The sequence below is a fragment of the Myotis yumanensis genome, unplaced genomic scaffold, assembly GCF_028538775.1.
Source record: "Myotis yumanensis isolate MYYU_CA2020_CCGP unplaced genomic scaffold, mMyoYum1.0.hap1 SCAF_3, whole genome shotgun sequence".
NCBI classification, from domain to species: Eukaryota; Metazoa; Chordata; class Mammalia; order Chiroptera; family Vespertilionidae; genus Myotis; species Myotis yumanensis.
This window is the reverse complement of record NW_027223754.1, coordinates 109,731,872-109,759,750: the sequence shown is the minus strand read 5'-3', so window position 1 is coordinate 109,759,750 and position 27,879 is coordinate 109,731,872. Positions and strand designations below refer to the sequence as shown.

At 41.7% G+C, this 27,879-nt stretch overlaps 1 protein-coding gene across 1 annotated transcript in view; it reads right to left on the bottom strand.

Moving 5' to 3' along the window:
* CRYL1 (crystallin lambda 1) overlaps positions 1–27,879 on the bottom strand; it is a 188,615-nt gene that overhangs the window by 41,946 nt on the left and 118,790 nt on the right. The window contains exons 4-5 of the mRNA XM_070409337.1: positions 23,536–23,697; positions 15,013–15,207 (exon numbers count right to left, since the gene is read on the bottom strand). Of these exons, the coding sequence (XP_070265438.1) occupies positions 15,013–15,207; positions 23,536–23,697 (357 nt within the window). The remainder of the gene's footprint in view (positions 1–15,012; positions 15,208–23,535; positions 23,698–27,879) is intronic.

The window sequence follows — 27,879 nt, the reverse complement described above, 5'->3', positions numbered from 1 at the left end:
TTAGCATCAATTTTACCTACTTCAATGTTACCTCTATACTAAAACCCTCTTCTTCACTTTTCCCCTTTTGGTGTCCTGTTTCTCTTACCCTATTCCTGCTTTGGATTTCCCCCATTTCGTCTTTTTACCGCATCTAATTTCACCCTACTTATATATCCTATTTCCAATCCACTGCTCTAAATCCTTATACACCTATCCCTTATCCTTCTTCACTATCCAAACATTTTTTTTCTCTTATCTTTCTATTGTTTTCTTGCTGTTTGCTTGATTGTTGAGTATATTGTGTTTTTTGTTTGTTTGTTTGTTTGTTTTGTTTTGTGTTTTTTTTTTCTTTTTTAGGACTGGCTGTGAGGTTGTTTTGCGTTTTCTTTTTATTTTTATATGCTGGTTTATCACTTCTCACCCCCACACCCAATTATTTTGGTGCTTCTGTTTTCCCTTGCCTCTCCTGATATCATTGGTTGTTTGTAGTTTACATTCATCTCCAGAGATCTGTTGCTGGAATTTGTTGGGATTAGTGGCAGTTCCATCAGAGTTTTCTCCTCATACAAATAGTCTCTTCCCCTCTTCTACTTCATTCTCTCTTTTCGCTCTTTTTTTTTTCTTTTTTACCCGCCCCCCTCTTCTTTCCAAATTTCATTATTGCACTCCTTTTTGGTTTTTTTTTCTTATTTTTCTTTTCTTTTCTTTTTTCTCTTCTTTCTTCCTTACCCCCTAATTCTCTTAATTCGGGTGGTCACCTTTATTTGGGGTTATTAATATTGTGAATATATTTGTGTTCAGTGCCTGGTACGTTGTGCCTTGTTGTGTTATATTTTGTGCCTTTAAATCAACGCAGCAGATCCAAGCAACAGCAGCCTCCTGATCACTACACCCTCTGTCTGAGGAACAGCAGCTGTACGTAAAGCCTCCCCCCACCAGCCAGAAGAGCCACCACAGCTGTGAACAGCACCCACCAGAGGAGCTGCTGCCAACTGAGGAGGAGCTGCTACCGCAACGGCCCAAGGAGTAACCACAGCCCAAGGAGACACTGCCACCCAGGGAGCAGCCACTGAACGACTCAACATCTAGCTATGTCAGTGAGATCAAACATGGGTAGGCAAGGAAACCCCCAAAGGAAAGAAAAAGAGGTATCGCCAGAAAAGCAGTTAAGTGATACAGAAGCATGCAACATGACAGAAAAAGAATTCAGAATAAGGGTCCTAGAGTGCATAAACCGGATGAAGGAAAAAATCAACAACTTATGCAAGAAGCAAGAAGAAACAGATGAAAACATCGATAACTTACGTAAGACCCAAGAAGAAATGAAGAGTGATATAGCTGCAATAAAAAACACCATTGAAAGCATCAACAGTACACGAGGAGAAGCGGAGGACCAAATTAGTGAATTAGATGACAAGGAGGAAAAACATACACAAACTGTACTGCAATTGGAGAAAAAAATTAAAGGACAGGAGAAGAGCCTAAGGGAGCTTTGGGACAACATGAAACGAAACAACATATGAATAATAGGGGTGCCAGAACAATAGAAAGAGGAACAAGGTTTAGAAAACCTATTCGAAGAAATAATATCAGAAAACTTCCCTGAGGTGGGGAAGAAAAAAGTCACACAAGCCCAGAGAGTCCCAAACAAAGTGAACCCGAAAAGACCCACACCAAGACACATCATAATTACCATGGCAAATGTTCAGGATAAAGAGAGAATCTTACAGGCTGCAAGAGAGAGACGGAAAGTTACATACAAGGAATCTCCCATTAGATTATCAAATGATTTCTCAACAGAAACACATCAGGCCAGAAAAGAATGGACAGAAATTTACAAAGTGATGCAAAGCAAAGGGCTGAATCCAAGAATACTCTATCCAGCCAGGCTATCATTCAAAATTGAAGGGGAAATAAGAAGCTCCACAGACCAAAAAGGCTAAGGGAGTTTATCACCACCAAGCCAGCAATGCAAGAAATGCTAAAGGGACTGGTGTAAAAAGAAGACATAAAAAGCTCAGAAAGAAAACAGCCACACACACACACACAAAAAGAAATGGCTACAAACAAGTACCTTTCAATAATAACTTTAAACGTAAACGGACTAAATGCTCCAATCAAAAGAAATCCAGTGGCTGAATGGATAAAAAAACATGACCCATACATTTGCTGTCTATAAGAGACCCACCTCATTAGAAGGGATTCACACGGACTGAAAGTGAAGGGATGGAAAAATATCTTTCACGCAAATGGAAAGGAAAAGAAAGCTGGGGTAGCAATACTTATATCGGACAAAATACATCTCAAGTGAAGGCCATAACCAGAGATAAGGAAGGCCACTTCATAATACTAAAGGGATCAATACAACAAGAAGATATAACCCTGGTAAACATATATGCACCCAATGCAGGAGCATCCAAATACATAAAAAAACTTCTGGAAGATATCAGGGGAGAGATCGACAACAATACAATCATAGTAGGGGACTTTAATACACCACTGACATCACTGGATAAATCCTCTAGACCAGGGGTGGGCAAACTTTTTGACTTGAGGGCCACAATGGGTTCTTAAACTGGACCGGACTGCAGGAACAAAAGCATGGATGGAGTGTTTGTGTGAACTAATATAAATTCAAAGTAAACATCATTACATAAAAGGGTACGGTCTTTTTTTTTTTTTTTTTTAGTTTTATTCATTTCAAATGGGCCGGATCTGGCCCGTGGGCCATAGTTTGCCCACGGCTGCTCTAGACAAACAATCAGCAAAGAAACAGCAATCCTAAATGACTCACTAGATCAGATGGACTTAACTGATATCTTCAGAACACTTCACCCCAAAGCCACGAAATATACATTCCACTCAGATGCTCATGGGACAGATTCAAAAATAGACCACATATTGGGTTACAAGCAAAGTCTCCCCAAATTCAAGATGATTGAAATCATACCAAGCATCTTCTCAGAACACAAGGGCATAATATTAGAAATAAACTACAATAAAAACAACCCAAAATACTCAAACACTTGGAAGCTGAATAGCATGTTATTAAATATTGATTTGGTTAACAATGAGATCAAAGAAAAAATTAGAAACATCCTGGAAACTAATGACAATGAAAACATAACAATCCAAAACCTAAGGGACACATGAAAGCAGTCCTGAGAGGGAAGTTTATAGCTCTACAGGCCTATCTCAAAAAACAAGAAAAAATGGTAGTAAATCATCTAACTCTACAACTCAAAGAATTAGAAAGAGAGCAACAAGAAAACCCCAGAGTGAGCAGAAGGAAGGAGATAATAAAGATTAGAGCAGAAATCAATGACTTAGAGACCAAAAAGAAAATACAGAAAACCAATGAAACCAACAGCTGGTTCTTCGAGAGGATAAACAAGATTGACAAACCTCTAGCCAGGCTCACCAAGAAGAAAGAGAGAAGACCCAAATAAACAAAATCAGAAACGATAGAGGCGAAATAACAACAGATCCCACAGAAATACAAATGATTGTTAAAAAATACTATGGACAGCTCTACTCCAACAAACTAGACAACCTGGAGGAAATGGACAAATTCCTAGAAAAATACAACATTGCAAAACTCAATCAGGAAGAATCTAAAAATCTCAATAGGCCAATAACTATGGAAGAAATTGAAGCAGTCATCTAAAAGCTTCCAGTAAACAAAAGCCCAGGACCAGACGGCTTCACAGGGGAGTTTTGCCAAACATTCAAGGAAGAACTAAAACCTATCCTCCTCAGACTACTACAAAAAATTCAAGAGGAAGGAACACTTCCAAGCTCATTCTATGAAGCCAGCATCACCCTAATACCAAAACCAGGTAAAGACATCACAATGAAAGAGAATTACAGGCCAATATCCCTCATGAACATAGATGCCAAAATCCTCAACAAAATCTTATCAAATCGGATCCAGCAGTACATCAGAAAGATCATACACCATGACCAAGTAGGATTTATCCCAGGGATGCAAGGATGGTACAATATCCGCAAATCAATAAACGTGATAGATCACATAAACAAATTGAAAGAAAAAAACCACATGGTCATATCAATTGATGCAGAAAAAGCATTTGACAAAATCCAACACCCATTTTTGATGAAAACTCTCAGAAAGGTGGGAATAGAAGGATCATACCTCAACATAATAAAAGCCATATATGACAAACCCACAGCCAACATCATACGCAATGGACAAAAACTAACACCATTTTCCCTAAGAACAGGAACAAGACAGGGATGCCCACTTTCACCACTCCTGTTCAGCATAGTCCTGGAAGTATTAGCCATTGCAATTAGGCAAGAAGAAGAAATAAAAGGCATCCAAATTGGAAAAGAGGAAGTAAAACTGTCCTTATTTGCAGACAACATGATATTATACATACAAAACCCTAGAGATTCCATCAAAAAACTACTAGACTTAATACGTGAATTTGGCAATGTAGCAGGATACAAAATTAGCCCTAAAAAATCTGAGGCATTTCTATACACCAATAGAGAACTTTCAGAAAGAGAGATTATAAAAATAATCCCATTTACCATCGCACCAAAAAAATTAAGATACCTAGGAATAAACTTAACTAAAGAGGAAAAAGACCTCTACTCTGGAAACTACAGGACGTTGAAAAAAGAGATAGAGGTAGACATAAACAGATGGAAGAACATACCGTGTTCATGGATTGGTAGAATCAACATCATTAAAATGTCCATACTACCCAAAGCAATCTATACATTCAACGCACTTCCCATTAAAATACCAACGGCATACTTCACAGATCTAGAACGAACTCTCCAAAAATTCATCTGGAATAAAAAAAGACCCCGAATAGCTGCAGCAATCCTGAGAAAGAACAAAGTAGGTGGGATCTCAATACCAGATATCAAGCTGTATTACAAAGCCGCTGTTCTCAAAACTGCCTGGTACTAGCACAAGAACAGACATATAGATCAATGGAATAGAATAGAGAGCCCAGAAATCGGCCCGATCCAATATGCTCAATTAATATTTGACAAAGGAGGCAAGAACATACAATGGAGCCAAGATAGTCTCTTCAATAAATGGTGTTGGGAAAATTGGACAGATATATGCAAGAAAATGAAACTAGACCACCAACTTACACCATACACAAAAATAAACTCAAAATGGATAAAGGACTTAAATGTAACACGGGAAACCATAAAAATTCTAGAAGAATCCAAAGGCAACAAAATCTCAGACATATGCCGAAGCAATTTCTTCACTGATACAGCTCCTAGGGCACTTGAAACTAAAGAGAAAATGAACAAATGGGACTACATCAAAATAAAAAGCTTCTGCACAGCAAAAGAAACCATCAACAAAACAACAAGAAAACCCACTGCGTGGGAAAACATATTTGCCAATGTCATATCTGATAAGGGCCTAATCTCCAAAATTTATAGGGAACTCATACAATTTAACAAAAGGAAGATAAATAACCCAATCAAAAAATGGGCGGAGGACCTAAATAGACACCTTTCAAAACAGGACATTGAGAAAGCCAAGAGACATATGAAAACATGCTCAAAGTCACTAATCATCCGAGAGATGCAAATCAAAACAACAATGAGGTACCATCTCACACCTGTCAGACTGGCTATCATCAATCAACCAACAAACAACAAGTGCTGGAGAGGATGTGGAGAAAAGGGAACACTTGTGCACTGCTGGTGGGAATGCAGACTGGTGCAGCCACTATGGAAGACAGTATGGAGTTTCCTCAAAAAACTAAAAATGGAACTCCCATTTGACCCTGTGATCCCACTTCTAGGAATATATCCCAAGAAACCAGAAACACCAATCAGACAGGATATATGCACCCATATGTTCATAGCAGCACAATTCACCATAGCTAAGATCTGGAAACAGCCTAAGTGCCCATCAGTAGATGAATGGATTAGCAAACTGTGGTACATCTACACGATGGAATACTATGCTGCTGTAAAAAAGAAGGAACTCTTACCATTTGCAATGGCATGGATGGAACTGGAGAGCATTATGCTAAGTGAAATAAGCCAGTCAATGAAGGAAAAATACCACATGATCTCACCCATTCATGGATAATAGAGACCATTATAAACTTTTGAACAATAATAGATACAGAGGCAGAGCTGCCTCAAACAGATTGTCAAACTGCAGCGGGAAGGCCAGGGAGGGTTGGGTGTCAGGAGGGAGCGGGGTAAGAGATCAACCGAAGGACTTGTATGCATGCATATGAGCATAACCAATGGACATAAGACATTGGGGGGTAGGGGAGGCCAGGGGATTGTCAAGGGCGGGGGGAAAAAAAAGGACACATATGTACCCTTTGTAATACTTTAAGCAATAAAAAAATTTAAAAAAAAAAGAACTACTTATGACCCCTAAAAAAAAAAGAAAGAAAGAAACATGTCACAAATGAAATAAATGGATGAAAGCAAAACACTAGATATGGAGTTGAACACCACAGTTATAAGGTTACTCAAGAATCTTCTAGAAACCTCCGAGGAACTTAGTGAGACCTTCAAGGATCTTAGTGAGAATGCCAAAAAAAAAAAAAAAAAAAAAAAAAAAAATGGAAAAGGACCAGTCAGAAATTAAGCATACACTGACTGAAATAAAGAATAATATAAAGAGATTCAACAGTAGACTAGAGGATTGCAAGAATCAAGTCAAAGATTTGAAGTACAAGGAAGTAAAAAAAACACCCAACCGGAAAAGCAAAAAGAAAAAAGAATCCAAAAATATGAAGATAGTGTAAGGAGCCTCTGGGACAACTTCAAGCGAACCAACATCTGAATTATGGGGGTGCCAGAAGAAGAGAGAGAGCAAGATATTGAAAACCTATTTGAAGAAATAATCATAGAAAACTTCCCCTACCTGGTGAAAGAAATAGACTTACAAGTCCAGGAAGTGCAGAGAACCCCAAACAAGAGGAATCCAAAGAGGACCACACCAAGACACATCATAATTAAAATGCCAAGGGCAAAAGACAAAGAGAGACTCTTAAAAGCAGCAAGAGGAAAACAGTTAGTTACCTACAAGGGAGTGCCCATATGACTGTCAGCTGATTTCTCAACAGAAACTATGCAGGCCAGAAGGGAGTGGCAAGAAAGATTCATTGATAAATAGCAAAAACCTATAACCAAGATTACTCTACCCAGCAAAGCTATCATTTAGAATTGAAGGTCAGATAAAGAGCTTCACAGATAAGAAAAAGCTAAAGGAGTTCATCACCACCAAACCAGTATTATATGAAATGCTGAAGGGTATTCTTTAAGAAGAGGAAGAAGACGACAAAGGTAAAGATAAAAAATTATGAACAACAAAGTGACAACAAATACATATCTATCAAGTGAATCTAAAAATCAAATTAATAAAAAATCTGATGAACAGAACAAATTGGTGAATGTAATAGAATCAGGGGCATGGAAATGGAGCAGACTGACAATTCTCAGGGGAAGTGGGGTTGGGGAGTAAGGGAAGAGATCGGACCATAGTGGGAGGGTGAGGGCCTGGGGTGGTGGGAACCAGGTGGAGGGGAGCTATGGGGCAGAAAAAGAGGAACATTTGTAATAATCTGAACAATAAAGATTTTTTTAAAAAAAACAAAACTGGGGGAGGAGAAAAAATGGCAGAGGCTTAGACGGACGTGTTGGTGCTTTGTCCCGGAGCAGATAGGGGCGAGCAGCTGAAACGGGTAACAATCAGCCCGATCAAGCTGGGGAGGTTCAGCTGAGAGACAGTCTGCAGCCAGGAAAGACAGAGAACTCCTAAAAAATGCGGATGGTTAGAGATTGAGGCTGAAACCTCCCCCTGGGTGCCAGCGCAGCGGCGAGACCGCGCCATCTTGGGTAGCGGTTACCAGCATCCAGAGATCGGCTACTAACCCGGCGGCTACTAACCCGGAGGCAACGACTCGCAAGCAGCGCTACTGCAAGAGCCCAGAGGAGACCTGCACCCCTCCACGGAAAGATTCAAGCAACAGTGGCCTCCTGATCACCACACGCTCTGCCTGGGGAACAGTTGCTGTGTGTGAAGCCTCCCTCCAACAGTCAGAAGAGCCACCACAAATGTGAACAGCACCCACCAGAGGCTCTGCTATCAACAGAGGAGCCGCTGCTACCACAACCGCCCAAGGAGCAACCACAGCCCGAGGAGCCACTGCCACCCAGGGAGCAGCCACTGCCACCCAGGGTCCAGCCACTGAACAACTCAACAACTAGTCATGTCAGTGAGATCAAACATGGGTAGACAAAGAAACCCCCAAAGGAAAGAAAAGGAGGACTCGCCAGAAAACCAGCTAAGTGAGACAGAGATATGCAACATGACGGAAAAAGAATTCAGAATAAGGTTCCTAGAGTACATGCACCGGATGTGCAAGAAGCAAGAAGAAACAGATGAAAAACTCAACTACTTATGCAAGAAGCTAGAAGAAACAGATGAAAAAATCAACAACTTAAGTAAGTCCCAAGAAGAAATGAAGAGCGACATAGCTGCAATAAAAAACACCATTGAAAGTATCAACAGTAGACTGGGAGAAGCGGAGGACCGAATTAGTGAATTAGAAGACAAGGAAGCAAAACACACTCAAACTGTACTGCAAATGGAGAAAAAAATTAAAAGACAGGAGGAGAGCCTAAGGGAACTTTGGGACAACATGAAACGAAACAACATACGAATAATAGGGGTGCCAGAACAACAGAAAGATGAACATGGATTAGAAAACCTATTCGAAGAAATAATATCAGAAAACTTCACCAGAGTGAGCAGATATTGAGGTGGGGAAGAAAAAAGTCACACAAGCCCAGAGAGTCCCAAACAAGGTGAACCCGAAAAGACCCACACCAAGACACATCATAATTACCATGGCAAATGTTCAGGATAAAGAGAGAATCTTACAGGCTGCAAGAGAGAGACGGAAAGTAACATACAAGGGATCTCCCATTAGATTATCAAATGATTTCTCAACAGAAACACATCAGGCCAGAAAAGAATGGACGGAAATCTACAAAGTGATGCAAAGCAAAGGACTGAATCCAAGAATACTCTATCCAGCAAGGCTATCATTCAAAATTGAAGGGGAAATAAGAAGCTTCACAGACAAAAAAGGGCTAAGGGAGTTTATCACCACCAAGCCAGCAATGCAAGAAATGCTAAAGGGACTGGTGTAAAAAGAAGACATATCAAGCTCAGAAAGAAAACAGCCACACACACACACAAAAAGAAATGGCTACAAACAAGTACCTTTCAATAATAACTTTAAACGTAAATGGACTAAATGCTCCAACCAAAAGACATCGAGTGGCTGAATGGATAAAAAAACATGACCCATACATCTGCTGTCTACAAGAGACCCACCTCATTAGAAGGGACTCACACAGACTGAAAGTGAAGGGATGGAAAAATATGTTTCACGCAAATGGAAAGGAAAAGAAAGCTGGGGTAGCAATACTTATATCTGACAAAATACATCTCAAAGTGAAGGCCATAACCAGAGATAAGGAAGGCCACTTCATAATACTAAAGGGATCAATACAACAAGAAGATATAACCCTGGTAAACATATATGCACCCAATGCAGGAGCACCCACATACATAAGAAAACTTCTGGAAGATATCAGGGGAGAGATCGACAATAATACAATCATAGTAGGGGACTTTAATACACCACTGACATCACTGGATAAATCCGCTAGACAAACAATCAGCAAAGAAACAGCAATCCTAAATGACTCACTAGATCAGATGGACTTAATTGACATCTTCAGAACACTTCACCTCACAGCTGCGGAATATACATTCCTCTCAGGTGCTCATGGGACATATTCAAAAATAGACCACATATTGGGTCACAAGCAAAGTCTCCACAAATTCAAGAAGATTGAAATCATAAAAAGGATCTTCTCAGACCACAAGGGCATAATGTTAGAAATAAACTACAATAAAAACAACCCAAAATACTCAAACACTTGGAAGCTGAATAGCATGTTATTAAATATTGATTGGGTTACCGATGACATCAAAGAAGAAATTAAAAACATCCTGGACACTAATGACAATGAAAACACAACAATCCAAAACCTCTGGGACACAATGAAAGCAGTCCTGAGAGGGAAGTTTATAGCTCTACAGGCCTATCTCAAAAAACAAGAAAAAATGGTAGTTAATCATCTAACTCTTCAACTCAAAGAATTAGAAAGAGAGCAACAAGAAAACCCCAGAGTGAGCAGAAGGAAGGAGATAATAAAGATTAGAGCAGAAATCAATGAAATAGAGACCAAAAAAACAATACAGAAAATCAATGAAACCAAGAGCTGGTTCTTTGAAAGGATAAACAAGATTGACAAACCCCTAGCCAGGCTCACCAAGAAGCAAAGAGAGAAGTCCCAAATAAACAAAATCAGAAATGATAGAGGCGAAATAACAACAGACCCCACAGAAATACGAATGATTGTTAAACAATACTACGGGCAACTCTACTCCAACAAACTAGACAACCTGGAGGAAATGGACAAATTCCTAGAAAAATACAACATTCCAAAACTCAATCAGGAAGAATCTAAAAACCTCAATAGGCCAATAACTATGGAAGAAATTGAAGCAGTCATCAGAAAGCTTCCAGCAAACAAAAGCCCAGGGCCAGACGGCTTCACAGGGGAGTTCTACCAAACATTCAAGGAAGAACTAAAACCTATCCACCTCAGACTACTACAAAAAATTCAAGAGGAAGGAACACTTCCAAGCTCATTCTATGAAGCCAGCATCACCCTAATACCAAAACCAGGTAAAGACATCACAATGAAAGAGAATTACAGGCCAATATCCCTCATGAACATAGATGCCAAAATCCTCAACAAAATCTTAGCAAATCGGATCCAGCAGTACATCAGAAGAATCATACACCATGACCAAGTAGGATTTATCCCAGAGATGCAAGGATGGTACAACATCCGTAAATCAATAAATGTGATACATCACATAAACAAATTGAAAGAAAAAAACCACATGGTCATATCAATTGATGCAGAAAAAGCATTCGACAAAATCCAACACCCATTTTTGACAAAAACTCTCAGCAAGGTGGGAATAGAAGGATCATACCTCAACATAATAAAAGCCATATATGACAGGCCCACAGCCAACATCATACTCAATGGTCAAAAACTAACACCATTTCCCCTAAGAATAGGAACAAGACAGGGATGCCCACTCTCACCACTCCTGTTCAACATAGTACTGGAAGTATTAGCCATTGCAATTAGGCAAGAAGAAGAAATAAAAGGCATCCAAATTGGAAAAGAGGAAGTAAAACTGTCCTTATTTGCAGATGACATGATATTATACATACAAAACCCTAGAGATTCCATCAAAAAGCTACTAGACTTAATACATGAATTTGGCAATGTAGCAGGATACAAAATTAACCCCAAGAAATCTGAAGCATTTCTATACACCAATAGTGAACTTTCAGAAAGAGAGATTAGAAAAACAATCCCATTTACCATCGCACCAAAAAAATTAAGATACCTAGGAATAAACTTAACTAAAGAGGTTAAAGAACTCTACTCAGGAAACTACAGGACGTTGAAAAAAGAGATAGAGGAAGACATAAACAGATGGAAGAACATACCATGTTCTTGGATTGGTAGAATCAACATCATTAAAATGTCCATACTACCCAAAGCAATCTATAAATTCAACGCACTTCCCATTAAAATACCAATGGCCTTCTTCAAAGATCTAGAACGAACTCTCCAAAAATTCATCTGGAATAAAAAAAGACCCCGAATAGCTGCAACGATCCTGAGAAAGAACAAAGTAGGTGGGATCTCAATGCCAGATATCAAGCTGTATTACAAAGCCACTGTTCTCAAAACTGCCTGGTACTGGCACAAGAACAGACATATAGATCAGTGGAATAGAATAGAGAGTCCAGAAATTAGCCCGAACCAATATGCTCAATTAATTTTTGACAAAGGAGGCATGAACATACAATGGAGCCAAGATAGTCTCTTCAATAAATGGTGTTGGGCAAATTGGACAGATATATGCAAGAAAATGAAACTAGACCACCAACTTACACCATACACAAGAATAAACTCAAAATGGATAAAGGACTTAAATGTACGACAGGAAACCATAAAAATTCTAGAAGAATACAAAGGCAACAAAATCTCAGACATATGCCAAAACAATTTCTTCACTGATACAGCTCCTAGGGCACTTGAAACTAAAGAGAAAATGAACAAATGGGACTACATCAAAATAAAAAGCTTCTGCACAGCAAAAGAAACCATCAACAAAACAACAAGAAAACCCACCTCGTGGGAAAACATATTTGCCAACGTCATATCTGATAAGGGCTTAATCTCCAAAATTTATAGGGAACTCATACAACTTAACAAAAAGAAGATAAACAATCCAATCAAAAAATGGGCAAAGGATCTAAATAGACACCTTTCAAAAGAGGACATTCAGAAAGCCAAGAGACATATGAAAACATGCTCAAAGTCACTAATCATCCGAGAGATGCAAATCAAAACAACAATGAGGTACCATCTCACACCTGTCAGAATGGCCATCATCAACAAATCAACAAACGACAAGTGCTGGAGAGGATGTGGAGAAAAAGGAACACTTGTGCACTGCTGGTGGGAATGCAGACTGGTGCAGCCACTATGGAAGGCAGTATGGAGGTTCCTCAAAAAATTGGAAATGGAACTCCCATTTGACCCTGTGATCCCACTTCTAGGAATATATCCCAAGAAACCAGAAACACCAATCAGAAAGGATATATGTACCCAGATGTTCATAGCAGCACAATTCACCATAGCTAAGATCTGGAAACAGCCTAAGTGCCCATCAGTAGATGAATGGATTAGCAAACTGTGGTACATCTACACGATGGAATACTATGCTGCTGTTAAAAAGAAGGAACTCCTACCATTTGCAACAGCACGGATGGAACTGGAGAGCATTATGCTAAGTGAAACAAGCCAGTCAATGAAGGAAAAATACTACATGATCTCACTCTTTCATGGATAATTAAGACCATTACAAACTTTTGAACAATAATAAATACAGTGGCAGAGCTGCCTCAAACTGATTGTCGGACTGCAGTGGGAAGGCCAGGGAGGGTTGGGGGACAGGAGGGAGGGGAGTAAGAGATCAACCGAAGGACTTGTATGCACCCATATAACCATAACTAATGGACATAAGACACTGGGGGGTAAGGGAGGGCAGGGGCTTGTCAAGGGCGGGGGAGGGGGGGGGAAGGACACTTATGTAATACCCTTTGTAATACTTTAAGCGAAAAATAAAAATAAAATAAAAAAAACCAAAAAACTGTGGTACATCTAGACAATGGAATTCTACGCTGCTGTAAAAAGGAAGGAATTCCTACCATTTGTAACAGCATAGATGGACCTGGAGAGCATTATGCTAAGCAAAATAAGCCAGTCAGAGAAAGATAAATATCACATGATCTCATTCATTTGTGGAATATAATAAACAATATAAACTGATGAACAAAAACAGATCCAGAGACAGAGAAGCATTGATCAATCGGTCAAACCTCAGAGGGAAGGTAGGGGAGAGAGGGGGTAAAGGGGAGAGATCAACCAAAGGACTTGTATGCATGCATATAGGCCTAACCAATGGATCTGTATCCAGGGGGGTGAGGGCATGAGTAGGGGGGGAGTATGGGGAGGTTTAGGACATATATGTAATACCTTAATCAATAAAGAAAATAAATAAAAAATAAAGAAAACAGACAAAGCAGACAAATAGTCTGCTCCACCGTGCCACCTCTCCAACCAGTGAAGGGGACAACAGAATCCTCTGTGGCTCTTCCCATGTTTTACTGTAATGTTGAGTTTTTCTTGTATCTATTATATTGTTCCCCTACTTTAGACGAGTGGAAATATTTTAAATAGCTCTCCAAAGGGTTGTTTTAAGTTCAGTGTTTCTTTCAAATATCTTACCACAAAATGAAATTCAAAGACATTCTGCAATTGCTAAGAAATTAAAAGTGCAAACTTGATGGTGGGAACCACAGCACTGTCTTGCAGATACAAGACCACTAAGTGGATTTAAGCAGTGAGAACATGGAGTTGCAGCTGTTGTGTGGCAAATGCACTGGGCAGTGAGGTCAATGAGGAACTTCCAGAGCTGTGCCCAAATAACAAACAGGGAGGCAGAAGGGCCGCTGCATCCTGCATTGGGAGCTGCAGGAGTGGAGTCTTTGTCCCTGTCCCAGGCTGGGACCCACAGGCCTGCAGAAGGCTCAGATAGGAGCTGTGGGCCCAGTGCAGGTGGCAGCGCTGTCACCCACCTGAGCACAAACCCATCCTGCACTTTGAGTCCTGGGGCACCATGTCCCCATACAAATGTGGTTGGGAGTGTGTGCAGGGAGGCCACTTCTTGAGTGACATGCAAAATCCTTTCATTAGAGGATGAGGTTAATTGTGAAAAAATAAATAATGTTCTTTTTCTACATACGACAAGCCTGTTACTAACAAGTGTAAAGATTATAGTTTCTTCTCAAGCTCTTGAAATAAATTGGGTTTGTTTAGAGGACACATGTGGACACTACTCAAAATGCAATTTTTTTCCTCCTAAAAGATAACACTGGGGGCGAGTGGTCTGAGTCTATGGGAAATGCAGCATGTCACCCGGAGACAATTATGCGGCAATCACACGTAGGAGCAGCAAACAGTCTATCATCCTGTCCTACATCAAATGACTCCATGTAACAGCATCTTTGACACAATGAAGGTTTATCATCATTGCCTTTTCACTGCACCTGAGAAAACAGCTGACAGACTCCAGAAACAGCGAGGAGGCCTGAACGCTGACGCCCTGCAGCCACTGCCCCCAGAAGCTGTTTCCCCTCTGCTTTCCCTCTTGGCTAGCAATCATCCCCAATTCCCCCCTCGCTCATCCCCTCTACCACCCTCCCTCCCTCAGACTGCCCCTGCTATTGTCCCCACTGGCCACTGCAGCCTGCGTACCTGCACCAGCCTCCAGGCCTCACTGATGACCGCATACTGCAGGCGGTTCAGGACAAATCCATCGACCTCCTTCAGGACCCTGACCGGGGACTGTCCGATCTTCTGCATCAGGGCGTGGGTTCTGTCCACTGTCGCAGGGGCTGTCTCCGGGTGGGGGACCAGCTCCACCAGAGGAACATAATACGGGGGATTCACCTTATGAGACAGGAGTGAAGACAGTCAACAGGCAGCTCCAGAGTTTGGGCATCATTCTGCAGACCCTGTTCGCCGCCTTTGTCGGATGGTCAGATGGGCAGATTCCTCTCTGGAAAGGAACCTTGGATTCAGCTCCCAATGACAGCAAACTCAAAAAACAAAGTATTCATTCACAAAGGAGAGAGAAAAAGAAGGAACTCCAGCACCGGATTATATCGTTTTGTTTAAAGAATCATGTCCAACATAAGAGTTAAAATTTGGAGGTTCATACCACCATCCTATACATTACAGCTATTCCCAAAGCCCTGACCTCTAGGGGATTTTACTGCTACCAGATGTGCAGGCTTCACACCGATCCCAGCCACCTCTTCCCAGGACAGTCACCATTGGTCCTGCAATTCTGTGTCCATTAGAAATGACTGACAGCATCTTCCCAAAACTTGGCATTTCCTTAACTTGACCATGTTGAGTCTCAGACACGAACCTTCCCAGTCGAACCTCACCTATAAATTGCACAGCCCCAGAACCACCTCCTGCCCCCCTTGCAGCCTTGACCTGGGTTCAAAGTCTAGGACAAGAGGGACGGTCCTCAGGAGCAGGTCCTGATGGAAATGCTTGTCCAGCCCAGCACCAAAATATTTGGCTGATTTTCTTGGTTGACTTCGAGGAACCATTCTTGAAGATTCCCAGGGAAAATTATGAGATGTCCACAGACAGCACCACTTAACACAACCCGACACCTCACGTGCTGCAGTAAACTTTCCCAGGTGCTGCTTGTAGGTGGTTTTTCCTTTATACATAGGTGAAAATTGGTAGGACCTCATGTTACCAAATAACTACAAGAAGTATCCATTTTAAAATGACTCTAACAGAAAAGGAAAAGAAAATGTATTTCTCCTAGGACACTGCCTAGAAGAGGTGGCTAGTGCAAATACAGCTATATTTTCATGGCTTCTGCTCCCAGTCTGCCCTGGTCACACTTGCTCAGCCCTCTTAAAAGTAAATTATAAATGAATGCCTCACTTGAATCACTATCTCCTGCCTCAATCATTGAATTCTTATAAAAAACATTTCACTTCTGGCCTTTTTAAAAATCAGAATTATAGGAACTGGAACAGTGTATCAGATGAACTTTATCTCACTGTATAGCAGGGATGCTGGGCTCAGGGTCTCTTCGGTGTTCTAAGCTTCATGTAGCAAACACAGATGGAGACAAACAGTTAAAAAGCATCTTCACGAAAACTTGCTAGTTCCCTGTCTCTGTCCTCCTTGCAGGCTCTGCTCCTGCCCGTGCTCTCTCTGAGTGATGGTGTTCCAGGCTGCACCCTTAGACTCCCTGTGTCCAGACTCTCCAGGAGGGCTTGTCAGCTCCTAGGGCATTAGTGCCATCAAGATGCTGAGACCTCACCAGAGCGCACCTCCTACTCCAGACCCACATTTAAATTGTGCACTGGATACTTTCCCTCAGACATATCACATCCTGCCATGAATTAAACTCATGGCTCTCCACCCCAACACCTGCTCCTCTTCCTAGCTCTCCATCTTGACAAGAACACTCAACTAGTACAACAAGAAGCATCCTTGGTCCCTGCCTCTCCCTTACCTCACCCATTTTCCATCAGTGGCAAAAGTCCTCTCAATTATATTCACATCTCTCAAAAAATCTATTCCCTCTGCTATACACTTAGCTCAGGCCATCACTTCCAACTTGGGTTCTGACACTCCTCTCTTCCCTGGCCTCCTCCTGCAGGCTCAACTGTCATTGCCAGGTGACCCTTTGTAAGGTGGAGCTGTCAAATCCATAGAGACAGAAAGTACAGAAAAGAGAATGGTGCCTGCCCAGGACTCTGGGAGGGAAATTGGAAGTTGTTTAATGGAGACAGAGTTTCAGTTTTGCAAGATGAAAAGAGTTCTTGAGATGGATGGTAGTGATGGTTGCACAACAGTGTGAATGTACTTAATGTCACTGAACTAAACACTTAAAATAATTAAGGTGGTAAATGTTATGTGTATTTTATCACAATGAAGTATTTTTTAAAAATTAAAAGCAGGACTCTGGCCAGTTTGCTAAGTGGTTAGAGCATCAGCCCATGCATAGAAGGATTGTGGGTTCGATTCCCAGTCAAGGGCGGGTGTAGGTTCAATCCCTGGCCCCGGTAGGAGCACCTGCAGGAGGCAACCAATCGATGTGTCTCTCTCACATCAATATTTCTCTCTCTCTTTCTCTCTCTCTCTCTCTCTCTCTAAAACCAATGGAAAAAATATCCTCCGGTGAGGATTAACAAAAATAACAAAACAACAACAAAATTAAAAGCAGGAGCCTGATCACTCCCCCTCCAGTTCAGAGTCCTGAAGCTATTCCCTAGCACCCACAATAAAAGTCATAGCTATAGGGATTGGCCCTCTGCTGTGTCCCCAAGCTCAAGTTGATAGGCTGCTGGAAAAGGACCTTCAGGTGCCTGAGGGCTTGGATGGGGTCATTCTTGCCAGAGCGCCTCCTTCTATGATAAGGAAATTAATCCCTATTTCATGCTCACAGAAGGATCCTGACAATCATGGCAGGTGCCCCTTACATTTAATATGGTACACATGTGAGGAGAGGAAGGGAGAGGAAAGAAAAACAATATAAGTGATTCCACTAAAAAGGAAAGAATAGCTACTTCCTGAAGTGTTCTTCCCTTTCTGACAGGGACATAGGAGAGGCCTTCGCTGTTGGTCTATGAGGAAGATAGAGAAGTAGGCCCTCAAGAAATGGGGAAAACAAAGAAGAAAAAGAGGTGATTTCTTTAAAGCAGTGGTCGCCAACCTTTCGGGCCTCATGAACCACCAGTGGACCGCGGACCACCGGTTGGCGACTGCTGCTTTAAAGGTTAAGCACACTGGTTCCTGCACTGAGTCCTGTTGGAGGCACAAGAGGAGATTGTGGCCCAAGGCTGTCTGAGAGCTCAGGTTGAGCTGAGCAGCACAGGAAGCCTTTCTCCATTCACCTTGTGAAAAGCCTTGCCCGAATCTGGAACAGAGCCGGAGGCATGTGATCAGATGATAGCACAGCCCAGACACAGAGTCCATTTATTCTCTCTGCAGCCAATTAAAGAAGTTAACCTCACAGATGAAAGGCAGGCTGTCCCTTCTCCGAAAGATCCACCCATACCCACACAGCGGGGGCACTCCTGTCCAGGTAAACGCCTCTTCTTCTTACAACATGATACAAAAACGAAGGGGTCCTTGTTCACAGCTGGTTCAGAGGATTTCATCTCTCAGTATTTTGATAATTTACGTTTGTCCTCCACAGAGATAAAAAGCAAAAGCAGCCCATGTGACCAGGGAGCTGGCAATCTGGAGCAGGCAGCACTGTGCAATGTGCAGGACACACAGACACATGCACTCTCCATACACAGCAAACCCAGAAATGGACCGTTCCAATGACCACCTGCATGTAGACAAGTGGGTTCAGAGGTGCAGCAGAGAAGGTGCATGCACGGTAAGGAGTGCTGGGCGGGAGCACCCTAGGCACCTGTGCAGGCCAGCCTGACTGAATCCCAGCAGCAGCCCAGTTCCGGCCTGAATGGTACCTAGGCTAGAGCTGTGCCTTTGGGAGCTGCTCCCATCCAGGGCCGAAATCCTGTGGGCTGACATGTGTCATTCCAAGGCAGTTCCATCTATGGAGCATCTGTAACACACAGAGGAACACCAAGAGCACTGGATGCACTAATGAGGCCCCATAAGCTCCACAGGACCATCACATCCCAACTGAAATAAGGAAGGAAAAAGGGAAAACTTAATTATAAAGTGCAGCTAAAACTATTGGTGGAAACCTAGGGTGTCTTGATGGGCTGCTGACATAGAATCTAAGCACCAAGAGAGAATGCACCAAACTCGACCTTCAGACAGTCATTGGCAAACATTGCCCCAAATGGCCTCTACACCTCTACAGGGAAGACAGACAGACAGGGAAAGGTAGCAAAAAAATATCAGATAGAAAGAACGTCAGGACATGGAGAATGGTTGTATCTTCCCTCTTGCTTCACCTGTTACTTTTCCCCTCTAAATCCCATTTCAACTACCTGGATGCTGAGAGAGCACAACCAGTGCTGAAGGCCCACTGGATGGGTGCCCACCTAGAGAACATGTGTGATGTCAAAACTCCCTGGCAGATGGCCCTTCTGTGCAAGGTGGAGACAGCAATCTTTCAGGGCATGAACAAGCTTCCTCTTCCTTTATCCTGTTTCCTGTCCAGACAGAGGATCCCACTGATGGGCACCGAGCTGAGGGCAGCAGCATGTAAGCTGACACCCTGAGCTGCTCCTGCCTGGACAGCGGTAACAGAAAACTCTGCAGCTCCTCAAAGGTTACCAATGGGCCCTGGTTAGAGCACCAGCCCGCGTACCAAAGGGTCGCACATTTGAATCTCAGTCAACAGCACGTACTTAGGTTGTAGGTTCAATCCTAGGCACTAGTAGGGGCATGTTCAGGAGGCAACCAATTGATGTGTCTCTCTCACATCAATGTTTCTCTCTCTCTCTCTTCCTCTCTCTCCCTCTCTCCCCCCCTCCCTCCCTTCTGCTCTCTCTAAAAATTAATGGAAAAAATATCCTCAGGTGAGGATTAACAAAACAAAAAAGGTTCTGGGTTCCGTAGGTACTGCCGGTCCAGCTAAGATTGAATTGTCCAAGATGCTTTTTGTCCTTTGCAGAGGTCATTGGTATGATCAAAAGGTGAATGACACCAGCACAGAAGGAAAAAGGGATAAAATTCCAAAGGTAGTTAACCTGTGTGATTTGATTTGCTTTAGTTAATGTCATTTGGGTTTAAAATAATTTATAAAAGTAATGACAGGTTAATTTTTAAACTGAGGTTTGACTGACTTTGACTCTGCAGTTTGTATGTCATTAAATAAGTAAAACTCAGCAATACTGGGATGGTATGAAGGAGAGAAATGTCATTATTCAACAGTCACTGATCGAGCACCTGGTCAGAGGCACTGGGCTGGTGGGACAGAAGAAAATGAGTAAGGTGTGGTCTCACCCATTGGTAATTTAAAATGGAATGTAGTAGAAGTCTTTTTTCAATTATTTTTTATTTAAATATAGTTGGTATACTGGTTATATTAATTTCACGTGTCCAATATAGTGATTCAACATTTTCATACCTTACAATGTGATCACCCCACTAATTCTGGTAGTCATCTGTCACCATGTAACTTATCACAATATTATGAACTACATTCCCCTTCCCCTTTTTCACCCAGACCCTCACATCGAACCTTCTGGCCCCCATCCCTTTAGTATCTGTTTCTATGAATTCTATTTCTGTTTTGTTTGTTCATTTGTTTTGGAATCAAATGATATTGTCTTTCTCATTTGTCAGACATATTTTACTTAGCACAATACCCTCTATTTCCATCCATATTGTTGTAAATGGCAAAATTTTACTTTTTTATGGCTAAGTAATATTGCATTGTATATATGTACCACATTTTCTTTTTTTTAAATTTTGTTTTATTGCTTAAAGTATTGCAAAGAGTATTACATATGTCTCCTTTTTTCCCCCCTTGACATTTCCCTGGCCTCCCCTACCCCCCCATGTCTTGTGTCCATTGGTTATGCTTATATGCATGCATACAAGTCCTTCGGTTGATCTCTTACCCACCCTCCTCCATCCCTCCCCAGCCTTCCTGCTATAGTTTGACAGTCTGTTCGATGCTGCTCTGCCTCTGTATCTATTTTTGTTCATCAGTTTATAATGGTCTTTATTATCCATAAATGAGTGAGATAATGTGGTATTTTTCTTTCATTGACTGGCTTATTTCACTTAGCATAATGCTCTCCAGTTCCAGCCATGCTGTTGTAAATGGTAAGAATTCCTTCTTTTTTACAGCAGCATAGTATTCCATTGTGTAGATGTACCACAGTTTCCTAATCTATTCATCTGCTGATGGGCACTTAGGCTGTTTCCAAATCTTAGCTATGGTAAATTGTGCTGCTATGAACATAGGGATGCATATATCCTTTCTGATTGGTGTTTCTGGTTTCTTGGGATATATTCCTAGAAGTGGGATCACTGGGTCAAATGGGAGTTCCATTTTTAACTTTTTGAAGAAACTCCATACTGTCTTCCATACATTTTCTTTATCCATTCATCTATTAATGAACACTTGGGTTGCTTCTATATCTTGGCTATTGTAATAATAATGCTGCAATGAATATAGGGGTGCATGTATCTTTTTGAATTAGCATTTTGGATTTCTTTGGGTAAATACCCCAAAGTGGGATTGTTGGATCATACGTTAGATCTATTTTTAATTTTCTTAAGAACCTCCATACTCTTTTCCATAGTGGTTGCACCAATTTGTAATCTCACCAACAATTCATGAGGATTCACTTTTCTTCTCATCCTCACTAGCACTTGTTTATTGACTTTTCATATGTTTTATTCATAGATTCAATTCTTTGTTTTGTTTTTTACTTGTTTGTTTGTTGACTTTTTGATGATAGCCATTCTGACAGGTGTGAGGTGATATGTCATTGTGGTTTGGTTTTGATTTGCAGTTCCCTGATGATTAGTGACACTGAGCAAGTCTTATCTTAGGATTTAGGAGTTAATTTCTGAACAATTTGATTTTGTTGTTTTTCTAAACTGCCTCAGAAGTAAAAACATTGGTTAAACATTGCAAGCTTTCAAGCAATGAAGCAATCGAGTAACAATCTAATAAGTGGTTTGTGGTTTTTAAGGGATTTTATGGGCATGTAAATGTCACAGAAATCAAAACTGACAAGCTTCATAGAACGTGGCCTTTAGGTGCTTTAGTTAAGGTTTTCGTGGTGCTAATTCAACTGTATTTGAATGGTAACTGTATTTGACTGGTTTTATTCTATGTCCTATGGGCCTAAGTCTCCTTATTTCATAATCATTCTTCACACTTTCCATTATACTTCAGTACAAGGCTATCTAGACATCCTGAACCACACAGCCCTGCAAGTGGTAGTCCAAGCCATCCCTCTTTGCCCATATAAAATCTAGCCAGCATCTGTGACTTGCTCTTTTCCTTCACCTCCCTGTGTCAACCTCAGACCTCCTCACTCTGAACTACTCTTGCTCAGAAGGAAGAACATCCCTGCTCTCAGTTCTAGAGGTTCTAACCTCTCCTGGGGCCATTCACACATGGAATGCTGTCCCAGGTTCTGTGAACTGGCTTCCCCCTCTTGAGCCACCTTCAGTCGACCTTCTAAAGACAGTGTCTCTACTGCATCACCACACTGCTCTGTACCTGAACCAGTCCAATTCCTCAGAGCAATTCTGTTTCTCCACAACACAACTCTTCCCAAACCTTCTCACTTTCTCCTCTGACTCCCAAGTGCATATGCTCTTCCAGTTCAGCTGGTCCCCTCATAATTCTGCATAGTCGATTGTAGTTCTTAGCCTAGGGTCTTTCTTATACTCTTTCCCAAACTCATACACTCTTCTCATCAGCCCAACTAGATTCTATCTGATCTTCCCAGCCTCTTAGTGTAGCTTCTCCCGAGCTTTCACCTCCAAAGGCTTGGTGGTACTAAAGATGTGATCATCATCCTATACTGTCATACTTCTGATGACTTGAGCTAAGCTAGCTTTTCTGTTCTAACAGATCATCCGGGTTCTCCAAGGTCATGCTGAGCTCACAGTTGGGACTCGAATATCCACCAACTGATCCGTGACTCCTCTCTCTGATCCTCACACTAACACATTAATCTCAAGAAGAAGCATTGAGTGCCTGATGCCAACTTTAAACCCATTGCCTACTAGCCTCCTACTGTACTCCTAGTGAGTAAGTTTGCCCAGGTAATTACAACAGATGGGTGGACGGGACCACCGAGAAGGAGAGGTTCGTACTGAACTGAAATCTCAAGTGAGACTCAAAAATCTGCATTTTAGCAAAACTTATCCCACACAGTACAAATGACAGATCTATACAATCCTACTCAGTGTACACATTATTTTAATTAGACTTTTTCTTCAGTAGGAGAATTATTAGTTTAGTATTCTCTCTCCTTGGTTGGACAGTGAGTTACTTGAGGGTGAAAGTCTGTAAGGATTGCTTGTTCTGTCCCACTATGCACTAGGTACATAGATACAATCCAAAAAATTTTTGGATAAAATTCTTTTAGAAAATGCTGGTCTTGCACAACTTTCTAAATATGCTAAAAACCATTAAATTGTACAATTTGAATTGTGTGGTATGTGAATTACATGTCAACAAAGCAATTAAAAAATACTAGTGGATTAAACAAAATGTAATACTCCCCAAAACCAGAAGGAGATGTGATCAACATCCAGGTTTGACATACTCACAGGATGAGCCACAATGCACTGCTTCACATGCACTAACCCAGCAAACAGCTGGGAAGGCAAGAGGCATGAGGTGGAGCTGCTGAGGACAACGTCGTCACCGATGATTCCATCTAACTGAGCAAAAACCTTCTTCTTCAGTTCCAGGTCTTCTGGAACACATTCCTGAGGAGCACATAAGCAAATCACTACTCATGACCACTGCACTCAGGCCCTGAGCAAAATATCTCAAGTTCTATTCATTCCAAAACGGAACCAATTAGAAAACCACAAGCAACATTTAAGAAAAAACAAAAAGCTACCCAACAATATGATAAATCTTGATAACTCTGGAAACTGGGTGATGCCTACCTGGAAGCTATATTCTCTAGTTTTGTGACCCACCAATTCCATGTCTGGCTATTTATCCAAAGAAATATAAAATACGAATTCAAAAAGATATATGTTGAAACATTATTTATGATAGCAAAGATATGGAAGTAACCTAGGTGACCATCGATAAATGATAAAGAAGATATAATACATATATACCATGGAATATTATGCAACAATAAAAAAGAATGAAATCTTGCCATTTGTGACAACACAGAAGGACATAAGGGTATTAAGCTAAGTGAAAGCAATCAGACAGAAAAAGACAAATACCATATGATTTCAATTATATGTGGAATGTAATAACCAAAATAAATAAACAATCAAAACAGAAACAGACTCATAGATACAGAGAACAAACTGATGGTTGCCAGATGGAAGGGTGGTTGGGGGGCTGGGTAAAAAGATGAAGGGATTAAGAAGTACAAATTGGTAGTTACAGATTAGTCATGGAGATGTAAAGTATAGCATTAGGAATATAGTTAATAATATTATAATAACTATGTATGGTGCCAGATGGGTACTAGATTATTGGGGGGATCACCACGTAAATTATATAAATGTCTAATCACTATGTTGTGCACCTGAAACTAATATAATACTGTATGTCAACTGTAATTGAAAAATAAATTTAAAAAATTAAAGTTCTCATAATAAAAAAGTCCTCCAACCACATGGGAAGGGAGAGTCTACAAGCAGAACACACTCAGCTGTATCTCAGGCAAAGTGCTGTGAACATTAGTGGTGTCACCACATTTTCCCCGATCTGTCATCTTCATGAAATGAACAAGTGTGTTACATCCATAATTCTCCGAAGGCTTTTAAGCACCCACGGATCATTGGAAATCCTTTGGAAATATAACTTTGTTTCTAAAAACTAAAATTTCTTGAATAGGGGTTGAAGAGGAGATGTAAATTGGGATTAAATACTGCAGATAACAACCATGCTAAAATTCTCATCATGCAAAGATGGGGTAGAAGTGAGATGACACTGTCAAATACCCAGAACCAGCCCCCAGTGAGGCGTGTTCGGGGAATGGGGTGCCTATGGTGGATCCCTGCCTCAGAAGCAAGCAGAACAGGAAAAGGTTGCTCGCTGCTTCAACCCTGCAAGTACTAGAGGCATCTTTCTCTGCCTGCCACCAACAGCTCTGGGAAATCACACCAGGGGCCACTTCATCCAAGATGGTCCCTGAGTACCTGGAGGCAACAGGCCCGACAGGAGGAATATCACTATTCCCAACATCCTCTGGTGAGTTTAGGATCGTAGTTCTCAGTATCAGCATCAGAATCAATGCGGTGCTCATTAAAATGCACATTCTCAGGCTCCCGCCAGACCTACTGAATCAGTCTATGGGAGTGGGACCCAGGCATCTGCATTTTAATCAAACATTCTGTCGATTTTTGTTCCTAATAAAGTCTGAGAGCCACTATTCTGAGGTATGGATCCAAAGTGTGGTATGCTACCAAATATATCCTCGGGGCTCTGTCCTCTCTTCTCCATGCAGAGACTAACCAAGTGTGCCCTGATTCGTGTAGTAGCACTGTAATAGAAGTAGTAGCATAAAAACCAGCAGACAACCAGAAGTGTGCAAAAGTGGAAGTGCAATCCTGAAGTATTACTAGGTATTGTATCAAAACCTTCCTCAAAAATAAAGAACATATTTTCAGGCCTAATTTAATATCTAATAGTTAACAATAATATCTAATGTTTTGAAATCAGCTGTGTAAATATTATAACATGAATTCCATTTCTGTATCATCGCAAAATTTTAAAATTTAACTTGAAAGGTAGGGCATGAATATTGTGTTTGTTTATACTTTTAAAAAATATAATCAAACCATGTGAAATTTTTTTGAGAACAAAAGGTCATACCAGCACCACATCGGAAAGACGGGGAAAATGGAGTCATTTAAGAACTGTAAAGCCCATTGTGTTAAATCCCTTTATCAAATGGGAAAAAAGGCTACAGTATCTGGCTGGTTGTATTGAGTAATTCCTGGATCAGTTATGTCTGCAAGTTGGGTTAAGTTTAAATGGAGCCTTGTAGTAAAGCCAGAGACTAAGAATGATGGCGATACTGTGTAAGTTAATAAAAGAGCCCTTGTGAATGGCTCTATTGTGAGCCTGTCATACAGCTTCTCCCTTGAAACTCTATGCCTTTCTTCAGATCATTTGATTATCAAAGAGGCAAGAAAACTTGAACCAGAGGAAACCCAAACCTGCTGCAGTGAGTTATGTAAGGCGTTTTTCTTTCTTTCTTTCTTTTTTTTTTCCAGGCACTCTGGCTTGAAGCTTTGTTGTTGTTGTAGTTGTTGTTTTTAATAGTATCCCAATTGTGCTCAATTTGCTAAGCCAGGGTTATGATACCTCCCTCATCCATGTCAAGTCTGGAGTTCATTTCCGATCTTTAATGGGGACCCCCACCTTGTCTGAGAAAGGGAGTCTGACACACCGTTAATCAGGACTTTCATCACTTGCGGCAGATTACAAAGCTTAGCAAGCGAGGCTACAGGCATTCTCTCTTTCCTAAGTGGGCTGAAAGGAAAGGCAGGGACAATATCAAACAATGAGGCAGCTGACAGCCTAGCAGCCAAGTAGCCAAGTGTTCTCTCTAAACCTCAGCAATGTAATGGGGTAAAAACACCCCACCCCACCCCTATGCATTCTCAACTCTATGGTGTCTTTCAAGGTCTTTTCTAGAGAAAGCCACCAAAGGTGAAGTGTTAGCAAAAGCTCCATCATTACGGAAGGTAATTAGCTAGAGTTTGCTTAATTAAACTCTAACAGCACTTTCAAAGCAATGACTATTATTTGTTTGTGTTTTGTTTGTTTTGAGGTGCAGGGAGATGATATTCTCATGAAAAACCACTCTGGTGCTCTAATTTTGACAAACAAAACTTTGGGGATGAGGTCACAGTGAGAAAAACACAGTGTGGCAAGTATCACAACTATTGCTGGTACATCCAAAGGAGGTCATTCAAGTCAGGCAGCATCAGATGGTTAAAAGGTGGGGTTGAGTTTAAATACTCCTTTTTCCCTTTCCATCTTGAAAGGAAGAAACTGAATGATGGTATTATAGGTATAACATTAATTCTCTCTAACTTACTTATATTTCTAAAAGTAAATCCTATATAATAAAAGGCTAATATGCGAATAGACCAAACGGTGGAACAACCAAACAACCAGTCACTATGACGTGTGCTGACCACCAGGGGGCGTGTGCGGAACATGGCGGGTTTTGGCCACGGCAGGATGGTGGAGCAGGTGAGTGGGGGGTGCAAGACCAAGGTGGGATGCTGGTTGCTGTCATTGGGGTGAGCTTCTGGTGGTTACTGAAAATTCTTTGCTCCTGCGCCGTGGTCCTGCCCAGCACTTGCACCTACTGCCAGTGCCAGCCCCGCTTGCACCCGCTGCCGGTGCCAGCCCCGCTTGCACCCGCTGCCGGCGCCAGCCCCGTTAGCACCCACTGCCAGTGCCAGGAGCCAGTCCCGATCACTCAGTGCCATCAGCAGGTGCGAGCAGCGGCTGCAGGCCCTGATTGCCCTGAGGGCTTCTCCACCTCCCCCTGCTCCTAAGGGGCAACTGGGGCAGCAGCCGCCGCTCACACACCCTGATGGCACAGGCCCCGCTTGCACCCATTGCTGGCACTGGCCCCAATCGCTCTGTGCCATCAGCGGGTGCGAGCAGGGCCCGCGCCATCAGCGCATGAGAGCAGTGGCGGTGGGAGCAGGGCTGCTGGCAGACAGGGGACCAGGGGCCACTGTGGGAGGGGCCGGGCTGTGGTGCGGAGGATAGGCCGAGACCCACCCCTGTGCCTATCGCAGCCTCTCAGCCCACAGTTCCTTTCAAGGTGCATGAATTCGTGCACTAGGCCCCTAGTGTTTTATAAAGATCCTTGTTTTATTAGTAATAAAGCTTAGTTATGACAGCACTCAACTCATTAGGGCCGTTTTAGGGAAGCAGCAGGGCCA